The 13,273-nt window shown below is 36.5% G+C and overlaps 2 protein-coding genes across 2 annotated transcripts; one reads left to right on the forward strand and one right to left on the reverse strand.

The window, feature by feature from the left end:
* Window positions 1–3,588: 3,588 nt before the first annotated feature.
* LOC132042949 (uncharacterized) lies at window positions 3,589–7,931 on the forward strand. Its single transcript, XM_059433455.1, has 5 exons — window positions 3,589–4,382; window positions 4,444–6,451; window positions 6,559–6,801; window positions 6,989–7,144; window positions 7,492–7,931. Exons 1-5 carry the CDS (start codon window positions 3,589–3,591, stop codon window positions 7,762–7,764), a joined length of 3,474 nt encoding a protein of 1,157 aa, XP_059289438.1. The 3' UTR covers window positions 7,765–7,931.
* A 2,049-nt stretch (window positions 7,932–9,980) lies between these two features.
* LOC132042951 (scarecrow-like protein 23) lies at window positions 9,981–12,302 on the reverse strand. Its single transcript, XM_059433456.1, has 2 exons — window positions 11,871–12,302; window positions 9,981–11,003 (listed from the first exon to the last, which is right to left on the reverse strand). Exons 1-2 carry the CDS (start codon window positions 12,300–12,302, stop codon window positions 10,293–10,295), a joined length of 1,143 nt encoding a protein of 380 aa, XP_059289439.1. The 3' UTR covers window positions 9,981–10,292.
* Window positions 12,303–13,273: the final 971 nt, after the last annotated feature.

A 13,273-nucleotide genomic window follows, 5' to 3' on the forward strand; every position in this document is an offset into this window, starting at 1 on the left:
AAGTTTTCAATATATCGTGTATAGTCTCTTGTGTCGTGTGTGCAAGTGTGTTTTGCCAGAATAAGTTTTTACTATATTTTGTGTTTACAATAATTTTGCCACTCAATTTCTGTGGATATGAATTTCGGTATTTCTATATTTCATTTTCTCGCTTTATTTGGAAAATAATCTTTTATACCATAAAACATGAGAAAATCTAGTAAAATGACACTATGCCGTGGAATAATTTGAGCTAATATGGTTCTACTTTTCAACTCATTATTTTGACTGTAAAGTTCTGACGCCGTGATGCTTAAGACTCAATTAGTTTTAAATTTCTTTTACCATTAAATTCACTAAAAGGCAGTGGAATGTCGAAGAAAACAATAGTAATAAAGGTGTTATTGAATGAAAAAAGCGAGAGAGAAAATTGAAGAGAGAATAAACTAAAACTCTTTATATTGATTCTTGAATTGTTTCTTACATAGAAAAACAAAACCCTACCTCTCTATTTATAGAGACATAAAGAGAATAAAATAAAAAGAAAATATATATTTTCCTTATAAATACTAAACTAAATATTCTATAATTAATGTAGTAACTACACTTAGAAGGAAACTAAATATTCTAGAATATTCCTAGCAAAAAAAAAAAAAAAGTAAATATTTCTACTACTAATTAAATCATGAAGCGGAAGGAAGGTAAATTTTAACATTCCCCCTCAAACTCAAGTTGGTGTATCCAATTTGAGTTTGAAGACCTGATTCTTCTCCTTCTTCTTGAAAGCCGTGGAAAATTATTTTTTAACTTCATCTTCACTGGACAATTGTGATGCTTTTCACTTTTCATCAATGAAGATTTGTGAAGCTCATTCAAAGATATATTGATGCTTGACATGATTCAAAATAGGTATAGATAAAATTTATATAGATTAAAACAAGTATTGGTTAAAAATTGGTATTGATTAAAAATTGGAGCCCAGTGCGTTGAGAGCGAACACGAGTTAAAATTATTGGAGCCCGGTGCGTTGAGAGTGAACACCGGTTAAAAATGAGCCCTACGTTAAAAATAAAAGCAAGGGTTAAAATTGGTTTAAAGTAGCCCGGCGTTAAAAATAAATTCAAGGGTTAAAATTGGGTTGAAAATTGTAAAAGTGGTTGAAAGTCGTTCTTCTTCAATGAAATCACAGATCCATTGAGATGAATGAATTTGGCTCTGATATCACTGTTATGGGATGAAAAATGCGAGAGAGAAAATTAAAGAGAGAATAAACTAAAACTCTTTGTATTGATTCTTGAATTGTTTCTTGCATAGAAAAATAAAACCCTACCTCTCTATTTATAGAGACATAAAGAGAATAAAATAAAAGAAAAATATATATTTTCCTTATAAATACTAAACTAAATATTCTATAATTAATGTAGTAATTAGACTTAGAAGGAAACTAATTATTCTAGAATATTCCTGGAAAAAAAAAAGGAAGTAAATATTTCTACCACTAATTAAATCATGAAGCGGAAGGAAAGTAAATTTTAACAAAAGATGGAATCTGAAGTAAACTTTTTGGCATATCTCTTAGTAGTAGGTTAAGTAACTACAAAGCAATATACTATAACATCTAATACTACTAGTTATGTGAGGCCTCACAACAAAGTGAATCTGAATTTATACTTTTAAGTTTACAAATTTTGTCCCCATTTATTTTGTAAGGCAAAAAAAAAAAAAAAAAAAAAAAAAAAAAAGAACTCAACTTTGCATCTGGAGTTGGCAAAATTTCTTATTTGTTAGATCTGGGACGGTGTGACTGTGATCTAATTGTGTTTTTGCTATTATTATTTACTTTGTCATACTCCTAATATTTTTTTAATTGGCACTTGACCTACCTAACTTTTTAGTACTTTTTTCTTTGGCTTAATGCATATGCAGCCCCCTAAACTTGTCTTTTTTTTTTCATTTTGGCACCTCGAATAAGTATTGTTTCTATTGAACCCCTGAACTTGACCTCAAGTGTGTCTATCAAACATAATTCAATTTTCATAGTAACATATATGATGATTTCATTTTATTTACCCTTGCGCGTGAATGTCAATCGCATCCTAGGTGGAAAATTCAACCAATTAAAACACCACACCCATTTTAAAATGCGTGATGTGCATAAATTAAAAATTTCAGAGACCTTCCTCCACGTTTCACTTTGTTTCACTCATCTCCCCTTTGGTTTATGTTATTACGCTTATCTCCCTTATTTTAGTTTTTTTATAACAATTCTTTTAACCTAATTATCATTAAAATAAAAAATTACAATATACCAAATTTGCCCTTACTAATAAATTTGTAAAGATGCTCTTTAGAAAATTCCCTTGAAATAAAAACACCGCAAATATGCTAGATTTTAAATTTGAATTTAGTGAAAGGGAAATTTGTGCTTACATCTCCAAGTTCTTACCTGTGTACATCAACTATCAGATAAGCTTCACCGGGTATTGAACCATACACTGTAATTCATTACAAAATCCAAAGTCATCCAAATAAAATATCCTAAATATTCCTACAAACATATGGTAAAAAAGCATATTCATGGTGCCCTTTTTCTGCACAACAAACATCCGAAGTAATTTGCTGCATTTTTCAAATCCCTACCTGCACTTTTCATTTATTCGATTAATAACCTCCGAAATTATGAACTGATCTTAAAGAACCAAGCAGTGTGGATTTGGAGACTGAATTGTCAACAGAATCTCCATGCCAATTATTCATCTTTTAATCCCTACCCTCTTTGGCGGATTCGAACAGAACGTTCATTTTGTTCAGCTTTTGCCACAAAATTGAAAATTTATTTCCTTTATAATCTATGTCATACTGTAATTGATGCAATGCAATGCATTTATTACTATCTCTGAATTTTTGAGCTTGCTTTGATTCTTTTGCATATGAAACTCTAAAACTGAAGCCATTAAAAAATGAGGAAGAGGAGGAAGAACGTGGAACAAATATTAGAAGAGAAAATTAGGGAGGGCTTTGAGTAAAAGGGAGTTCCTTTTTATTTTTAAAGAACTTGTAGCAGAGAAGATATTCCAAAAGAAATAATTAATTAAAAGGGCTTAACATTAAAAAGGGTAAACTAGTCAAACTATAATTTTTCATATTAATAATAAATAGGTTAAAATAATTGTTACAAAAATAAAAATAAAAAAAACTAAAATAAGGGAGGTAAGCGTAATATCGTAAATGGCGAAGGGGAGGTGAGTGGAACGAAGCGAAACTTTGAGGGAGGTCTTTGGAATTACCCCTAATTAAAATGAGTGGGGTGCTTTAATTTGTTGAATTTTCCTCGTAGAAGGCGATTGACGTTCAATTGCAAGGCTGAAGAAAATAAAACTCACCATGTATGTTATGTAAGTTAGATTGTGTTTGATTGTGGCTGTTCTTGAAATTGGGGGTTGATTAATGATATTTAGTTGAGGTGTCAAAATGGAAAAAAGGGGCAAATTTAGGAGGCTGCATATGCATTAAGCCTTTTTCTTTTAACTAAATTGACCGCAGCTGTCTGTAGTGGAAGGGATAAATCATTTGTTGTGTAGCAATCCTGTTTGACAATCGAAGGTAGAAATGGGGAACGACCAGAGTATCGAAGCAGAAAGAAGCAGACTTGAATCTCAAATATCGAATTTACATTGTGATTTGTCGAGGGTCCGAACAGAAAAAGGAAACCTTGAATCTCAAAATGTGAAGTTAAAGGATGAATTGTCTCTCACAAAAGAGAAGCTGGAGGAAACTGCAAAGAAATTTGAAGGGCTTGAACTTGATCACAAGAAATTGCAAAAGCAGGGGGCCGAAGCAGAAAAGAGATGTAATACTGAGCTTAAAGCATTGCAAGAGGCATTGCAAGCTCACGAATTGAAGAGCAAGGAGCATGTTAAGGTTAAGGTGGCATTTGACAGACTTAGCCTCGAGTTTGAAAGCTCAAAGAAAAAGATGGGAGAGCTTGAGAAAGAGCTGCTGACTTCTGCGAGTGAGGCCCGCAAGTTTGAGGAGTTGCACAAACAAAGTAGCTCACTTGCAGAATCAGAGACAAAGAGGGCCTTGGATTTTGAGAAGAAACTTGCATCAAAAGAAGCTCTTATAGATGAATTAAACCAAGAGCTGGGCATGAGAAAAGCTTCTGAATCTCAGTTAAAGGAGGATATTTCGGCTCTTGAGCTTCTATTATCATCCAGTAAAGAAGATCTTCGGGCTAAGTTATCTGAGGTGGAAGACATAAAGTTGAAGCTTCAGAAGGAAGTAGGTTTAAAGGAAGATATTGAAGCTAAACTGAAAAGTCAGGAAACACAACTCTCAGTGTCGCAGGAAGAGCTGGCCAAACTATCTACCGAGAAAGGAGCTCTTGAAGCTGCTGCAGCCGAGCTAAACAATAAATTGGTCCAGATGAAGGAATTATGTAGTGATCTAGAGGTGAAATTGCAGCAGCTCAGATGAGAAATTCTGGAATGCAGATTCTCTTCTTTCTCAAGCTTTAGCAAACAGTGCGGAGCTGGAACAGAAGCTGAAATCATTGGAAGAGCTTTACCGTGAATCTGCATATGCCGTAACTACAGCTAACCAGAAAAATGTTGAGCTTGAGGACATGCTAAAAATCTCCAATACTGCTATAGAAGAAGCAAAATCGCAGTTTAAAGAAATGGAGAATCACCGTGCCGCAGCTGAAGAAAGGAATGTGGAGTTAGAACAGCAAATAATTCTGGCGGAACTGAAAAGCAATGATACGAAGAGGGAACTAGAGGAGTTCTCGGGGAAAGTTTCTGAACTAAATGCCACCCTTCAGAAGACCCTGGAAGCAAGAAAAAGATGGGAGAGCTTGAGAAGATTGCAGGAGTACGAGGAGAAGATAGCTCATTTGGATTCTGAGTTGGTCAAATCAACTGGTCGTAATTCAGAACTTGAAGCGGAGCTTAAAAGTGTTGCTGACAAGTGTGCTGAGCATGAAGGTCGGGCCAACACCACTCATCAACGCAACCGTGAATTAGAGGAAACGAGCAAAAAGGTGAGTGATTTGGAGCTATTGCTCGAAACAGAGAAATATAGAATTCAGGGGCTTGAAGAACAAATAAGCACATTACAGAAGAAATGTGTGGCGGCAGAAGCAGAATCAAAGAAGCACTCTGACAGGGTATCTGAGCTTGAAGCAGAAGTAGAGACATTCCAAACAAAATCATCAAGCCTTGAGGTTGCGTTGGCGGAGACCAAGGAGAAGGAGAAGGAATTGAGTCAATGCCTGAACAGTGTGACAGGGGAGAAGAGTAACTTAGAGGATGTGAACAGGAATTCAACTGAAAAACTAGCTGAAACAGGAAACTTGCATGAGGTCCTGCGTAATGAATTGAATGCCACACAACAGAAACTGGAAGGTATTGAGAACGATCTTAATGCTGCTGGATTGAGAGAGAGTGAGGTGATGGAGAAGCTCAAATCAGCAGAAGAGCAGCTAGAGCAACAAGGAAATCTTTTGGAGCAAGCAACAGCTCGAAGCATAGAGCTTGAGTCATTGTATGACACTCTGAAAAGGGATTCCGAGCTCAAACTCGAAGAAGCAACTGGCAAATTTTTTACCGGAGATTCAGAGGCACAAACATTGAATGAGAAACTGAAGGCTCTTGAAGATCAGCTAAAGAGTTACGAGGGGCAGATTGGTATATCTGCTGAAAGCTTTTCAGCTGTTAAGGAAGAACTGGATCAGATGTTGGTGAAGCTGGCTTCATCTGAAACTGACAATGAGGACCTGAAAAAGAAAAAATTGGAGGCAGAAGATAAAGCTGCAGATGTTTTATCTGAAAACCAACAATTGATGGACACAAATATGCTTCTAAAGAACAGGGTGAGTGATCTTGAAGAACTGTTAAACTCAGCCCATGCAGAAAAGGAGGCCAGTGTTCAACAACTAGTTTCTCATATGAACACTATCACAGAACTGTCAGATCAGCATTCCAGAGCCTCTGAACTTCAATCGGCAACTGAAGCCCGCATATCAGAAACGGAGGCAAAGCTGCAGGAAGCCATTCAAAAGTTCACCAACAAAGAGTCTGAAGGTAAAGAGTTAATGGCTAAGCTACACTCTCTTGAAGCTCTGGTGAAAACATATGAAGAGCAGGCTCATGAAACCGCTACTCTGGCTGAAACTCAAAAAGTGGAGCTAGAGCAAAGCCGTAAGAATTTGAGTGGGCTTGAAGGCGTTGTTGAAGAGCTGAAAGGGAAGTGTACCGAACTTAAAAAGGAGAAAGAAGGACTAACTCAAGAGAACTCGGAGCTAAAGGGAGAAGTGGCCTCAATTGGGTCTAAACTCAAAGATTTAGAAGCCAAAGTGTCAGCTGTATCTGCCGAGAAGAATGAAGCAGTTGAAGAGCTTAAATCCTCAAACCAGGTTATAGACAACTTAAAAAAACAGCTTAGTTCTGAAGGACAGAAGCTACAAATTCAGGTTAGTGACACTTTGAAACAGTATCATTCATACTACTAGGCAATTACTGCAGGTGCATATATTTATGTCTTCACAACTTACTATTCTAAAATATTCACTGTTTACAGTTATCATCCATTAAGGAGGAAAATAACTTGCTCAATGAAACACATCAAGCCTCTAAAAAGGAACTGCAAAGTTTCATAGCACATCTTGAAGAACAATTGAAAGAAATCAAGTCAAGTGAAGATTCTCTGAAGAGTCAATTAGAAGTTTTCCAGGCTGAGATTCATCAGAAGTCTGAATTGCAAAGCCGCATCAAGGAGCTTGAAGATCACTTAGCTAGTGCTGAGGCGCAAGTGAAAAAAGCGGTAATGTAATTTTTAGACAGTTAAATATACAACCAAGCTAACATTCTAGAGCCTAAATTATTAGCCAAATGCGTGATAGTCCCAGTAAATGTTTCAGGTTTTCCTCTTCCTCTATTATGGCATGAAAATTAAACATTTACTTCTCAAGCTTGATTACTAATTCATATTTGAAATGTCAACAACACAGAAAGAGGCTCTGTCCAATAAGAGGATGGAGCAGGAGGCAACTTTGAAGAGTTCATCAGAGAAGCTGCAAGCCAAAAGCAAGGAAGTACTAGTTCTACAAAACCAAGTCAAGGAACTTGAGGAGAAATTGCAGCAGGCTGATGCTATCAAGCAGAAGGTTAGTTTCTCTCCTGAAACGTATTTGCTGGGTATCTCGAATGGAATTTTTTGATCCTATCATTTCCACATCATTTCTCTCAGCCTCCTGTTTTCTGCTGAGTCTACTGTTACCATCAGAATAGTTCCACATGCTTGACCTATAGAAGAAAGATGGCACATTGAAACATATAAGTAACTAAATGAACGAGAACATCTTATCCTTTTAAATCTGTAGTCTTTAGCTGAATGCTGGCGTACAATTATTATGTATAAGAGCAATGTAGATAATGCAATAAATGTGACCATGGTGATAGTGAAATAGCTCGAAAGATTATTGATTTGCAGTTACTGTAATTCAAATTGCAGGATATTGGTGGCAGTAGTAGTGATCAAAAGGATGACGTAGTAGAGGTGAAATCTAGGGACATAGACATTGGACATCTGCTCTCTACTCCAACGAAGCCAAAGAGCAAGAAGAAATCGGAAGTCACTACAACTCAACCATCCTCCAGTGAATCACAAGTTCAACACGTCGAAGGTTCTGCTGCCATTCCCCTGAAATTTATTTTGGGGGTTGCTCTAGTTTCGGGGATCCTGGGAATAATTCTTGGTGTTAGGGAATATTTTGCACATATGTAGAGGATCTACAGGATATTAGCATTGACTATAATATATCTTAATTGATTGTATGTATCCTAGGATTTATTACATTTCCATTCTTGTATTGTATTGTTATCGTGGTTGTATTATAAATATATGAACCAACTGGTGTTGGATTATCACACCAGAACATATTCAATTTGGTATCAAGAGCGTAAAAGATCCTTCCTCTCTTCTTTCTTTACGATGGCACCTTCTTCACCCATTTCTTCTCAAGAAAACACCACACCAGCCACTCTTTCTTCTCCAGAAAACACCAAACCTGTCACTTTGGTGCTCTCCCTCCAGCCACCCTCAATTTCTAATATAAATTTTTTTGTACCTCTTGAACTTACTTACTTGAACTATCTCACTTGGAAAAAGGTTTTCAAGCCTTTCTTGCATAGCCAAAATCTTTTGGACCTTATGGAAGGTTCTGTCCCATGCCCCGATCTCACTCATCCACAGTATACATTATGGATACAGTGTGACACAACTGCTCATAGTTGGATCAATGCAATGTTGTCACCATCCGTCCTTGACACGCTTCTAAATTACAACTGTGAGACTTCTCATCAAGCCTGGAGCCTGCTGGAAAAGCTTTTTCTTGACCATGTTTCTTCCTCTATGATCCATCTTAAAAATAAATTTCAGAATTTCAAGAAAGGGTCTCTTTCCATGGAAGAATATTTACAACAGTTGCACTCTTTATCGAGTGCGCTATCCACAATCGGTAAACCAATATAGATGAGGACCTTGTTACTCAAACTTTACAAGGGCTACCCCCTTTATACAGGACGTTTGTTTCGGGATTAAATGCCAATAGGTCATTTCCCTCATTTTTTTCTCTACGCCCTCATCTTCTTATAGAAGAAGAACACATCAAAGCCATTTCATCTGATGATTCTCAGCAATCAGTGGCTCTCTTTACTTCAACCAAAAATACTAACAACACTGGCCGTTTCAATCAATAAAATCAAGGTCGTGGCTCTAATCAAAATCGTGGTCGGGGGAGATTTCATAACAAGAATCGTGGTCGCGGATTTTCCCAGAACAATTAGAATACCAATTTTGGTAATTCTTCTCGTGTTGCTCCAAGCATCCTTGGCCATCCGCCTACTCCAATTGTTAATAAATCGATGACACAATGTCAGATTTGTTTTCACTATAATCATACAGCTTTGGAATGTCGCAATCGCTTCAACCATTCATTTGTTCCACATAATTCTCCCAAAGGTTTGTCAGCAATGACCTAGAAGAAGCACCAGCAACAATCTGGTACCCTGATACTGGCGCCTTCTCACACGTGACTGGAAATCCGAATGTCCTTTCTGATCCCATTCCATATCAGGGTAATGCACAAGTGATGGTTGGCAATGGTAACCTACTTCCTATCTCTCATGTTGGTCCTAGTTTTCGTCCTGCTTCTAAACAACCTTTGCTTCTTAAATGAAGTGTTTAAGGATAATTGATGGCACTATCTGCATTCAACCATCAGACTCTGTGAAGAACATTATCTCCTCTATATAGCTTTTTCTTCCTTGGTAGTCAAATTTGATGATATGCTTTGGCGATATTATATACTCCCTCCATTTCAAAATAAATGAACTTTTAGAATATGGAACACCCCAATTAGAGACATTAATCAAAGGGTAATTTGTCAATAATACCCTTTTACTTCTTCTCAAACTTTTTTTAAATCTAAAGATAATCAATATTTTGGATTTGATTATAGTCAAAAAAAAAAAAAAATTAAAGAGAAGGGTAATTTTAGAAAATACTAATTAATAGGTCTTTGAACTTTAAAAATTCATTCATTTCGGACCATTAAAAAAAGTGTCAAAAACTCGTTTATATTAAAATGGAGGGAGTATTAAATAAAAAGCCTGCTACGTGATTGAAATCAAAAGGATAGAACAAATGATTCAAACTATATAACTTTTACATGACTTTTCTGTTTTACTACTTTCGTGATTGCGCCAATTGATGTATCATCCTCTACCTTTATATCCATTTCTAAGCTTCAGTATAAGCAGTAAAATATTCGCACATACCATGTCACTGTTCCCAAAACCAAAATTTACTTGCAACAATTTGTTTTAATTAAATCCCGAAATAGCAAGGCGCTGCACCTGAACGATTAAACTAGGTAACAGGCGCGAATCTTCCGCAGTCCACACCCCAATTATTTCGTAAAGAAAAATGGACACAATTTTCTTTGTTCCATTGCAATTATTTCTTAAATGAATAATTTTCAAGAATGAGACAAATACATGTGAGGTCTCCTCTCTCCTCAGAGTTAAGACCAAAGTGAACAAGAGCAGTTCACTTATTAGTACGTCCAATTTCTTTTAGGACAACGTCATAACATGATCTAACTGTTCAAATTGAACAAGAAAACATCTTAATCGCACAGTTGCAGCCACTGATGCTTGCCTTAGATTAGGCTGTTTACATCACCGTCCTTTAAGTGAGGTCCTTTTCCCGAACCCTGCTAACGCGAAACGCTTTGTGCACTGAACTGCCCTTTAGTCGCAGGGTTGCCATGCAGAGGCAGTCAACAAAGACAAAGCCTTCCAACCCATCTTCAGACACCCATTTTCCTCAACCAAAGTATACCCTCTTGGAAACATCCCTAGCAACAAACTAGCTTGTGCAGCTGGAGTACCCGATAACGAAACGGGTAAAAACCCGACCCGTTTCAACTCATCACCCCATCTCTCTACAGGCACCTCCCCAGTCCTCTTGGGACCACCTAGAGCTACAATATTCCTAATCTCACTGCCAAACAATTGCTGCTCCACCATATGCCTCTCTACACTCTCTTCACTCAATCCATCCCCTAATGCATCAAACAAAGCTGAATAATAATGCAATGCCTCAACAAACCGGCCCAAAAAAATCCCTCCATGACCCAAATCTGGTTCAACGGTCGTGATCAATTTGGGCCTTAACAAAGTCAACAATCTGAACGTCCCTAAATCACTCCCAGTTATATCATAAAGACAATGATGCATCCAATTAACTACAGTAGTTTCCCCTACTTTCACACCGAGTTGACTCAGGTCAGTTATATTTCCGATTTTGCCCTCGACCGGTTTAAACTCGAAGGGCAGCCCGAACGAGTCAGCAAACTCGGTAAGTCGCCTGCCTGTTGATTCCAGCAATTCCATTGACGATCCAATCCCAGTGATCTTAAATGAATGCAGTTTCTTCGGTCGACTTGTTAGAATCTGGAACTAACACGAAATTTAAGAAAGAATAAATACTTTTAAAAGTTTGTTGTCTTAAATATATGCAAACATATGTCTTGCTACAAGTTTTAAATTTATGATATTAAAGATGACATAAAATATATTTTTGTAGCTATAAAATTTTCACATTAAGGGTAGAATAAAAAGTTTAAATTTAAATCATTTTCAAATTTTAAAAATAAGTCTAAGTTTTTAAATAAATAAATAAATAATAGTAGTATCACATAAAATGAACAATGTGTGTGTTTTTATTTTTTAAATCTAGAGACTTAATTTTTCTTTCTGTTTCGGCTCGTGGTAATCAGAGCATATTCATCAATCATGATAATCTATAAAAGGAAATCTATGTATTCAAATAATTGGTAACCAAATTCAAAATTTCTCCCAAAAGTAGCACAACCTCCCGTTACCCGCAAATTATATAGAACAATCTTCACCTAGAGAAAAAAAAATGTATATACTCCCTCTGTCTCAATTTATGTGATATTTTTCGCTTCTTCGGATTCAAACTGCATAATTTTGACAAGTATTTTGAAACAAACCCGAATTCTCAACACAAATATATATAATCACTGATAGCCAAATTACAACTATAACACTCAAACTACCGAATTACAATGGAAAGTACTGAAATAACAAGTAATTAAGGATAGAGATAAGAAATGGGATGAGAAGTTAGACTCTGAGAAAGGAGATGAGAGGAACAGACAATTTCTTCTTCACAATACACATAATCCGTTCTATCTAACCCCTGGTCCCTTTTAACCAATTACAAATTGGGCCTGGATCCCAAATAAAATTTCCCAACATTTTAGTCGGCCCAGTAATCTCAAGTGGATCAGTTCTATTTACCACTTCTAGCCCATAGGCCCTTATGTAGTCAACTTGGTTCATAACAATACTTCCCGCCTCAAGAAGAACCTTGTCCTCAAGGTTCGAGTTAAGCAGAAATAGTAGTAGTATCCGCTCGACATTGTCATCAGCAAGCAACCAATTCAAAGCAACATCTTCACATCTAATTTGAGTCGTAATAATATAGCAACAAGAACCACCATCTGCCATCAACAAGAGCAATCTAGATAAATGTGAATTTGCACCAAGGATGTTGCTTTGAAGTGAAATCAACTCCATCCAATCCAAGGAATCCTCAACCATATACCCTATATCATACCACAAAGTAACCAAAAGAGCTTCAACAACAAGTTTAATGTATTGATTTATTACTCCTACAGCAGTGTAAATAAATGCATAGACGAGTGCAACACAGATTGGTCTAATCTCCATATGTACAGCTACTCTCCAGTGGCGGACTTAGGATTTTCATCTAGTGGGTTCAATATATAAGAAATATATAAATAACACTGTATATACATATATATTTTTTAAAAACAGATTAAATATACATATATATACAGTGTTATTTTTCAACGAAGTGGGTTCATATGAACCCACTTGAAACCACATAGGACCGCCCCTGCTACTCTCCCAAATCCTAGTTTTAACAATGTGTAAGGCATTTTGAGGAATTTGATAAGCTTTCTAACTGAGATGATAGCCCTGGAAAATAGATCTTGCCATCTGACAGTAGGGATTAAATCATCGAAGGACTGATGCACCCTTTTGTTCATGTAAAGATAATTTGATGTCATCCAACTAATATCTTCAAGGGCCTCGACAATATCCACGACAGGTGCACTTAGTAATTGTGATCGAAATAGCAACTTAACAGAATCATAGGTCCAACCACCACCATTACGCTGTAAAAAGAACAGAACAATATTGGCAGCAACTCCCTTCTTCATAGTTGTCTGTTCCTTGCAAGCTCTAAGCAAAGCTTCCGTAGTGGTTGCATTTAATAGAGATGGAACGTAAATATATATACTTTCCAGCAAGAACAAATTGACTTGATCGACCGAGCATATCTACAATTATCACATAGTGTGCATTTTCGTCTCCAAACTTAGACTCTCCCATTAAGTTGAGATATTGCAGTCCCTGATCAAGCTGTACGAAATTTGCTTCCACTTTGCTCTTCCATCCTTCTATATTAGTTGATAAAGCCAAGCCATTACTAGGTTGATGCCACTTCAGAATTGCAAAACTAGAAACTCCCACCCAAAAACAAAGCATCATTAAAATCTTGCGTCCTATGTACCTCAGCTGAGCAATCACGTAGTGTTCCTTAAGGTGAGCAATAAGGCTATTAAGAGAAAACCTCAATACACTATACTGCAATAACTTGTAAATTGTACAAG

This window comes from Lycium ferocissimum, unplaced genomic scaffold (assembly GCF_029784015.1).
Source record: "Lycium ferocissimum isolate CSIRO_LF1 unplaced genomic scaffold, AGI_CSIRO_Lferr_CH_V1 ctg1940, whole genome shotgun sequence".
NCBI lineage: Eukaryota > Viridiplantae > Streptophyta > Magnoliopsida > Solanales > Solanaceae > Lycium > Lycium ferocissimum.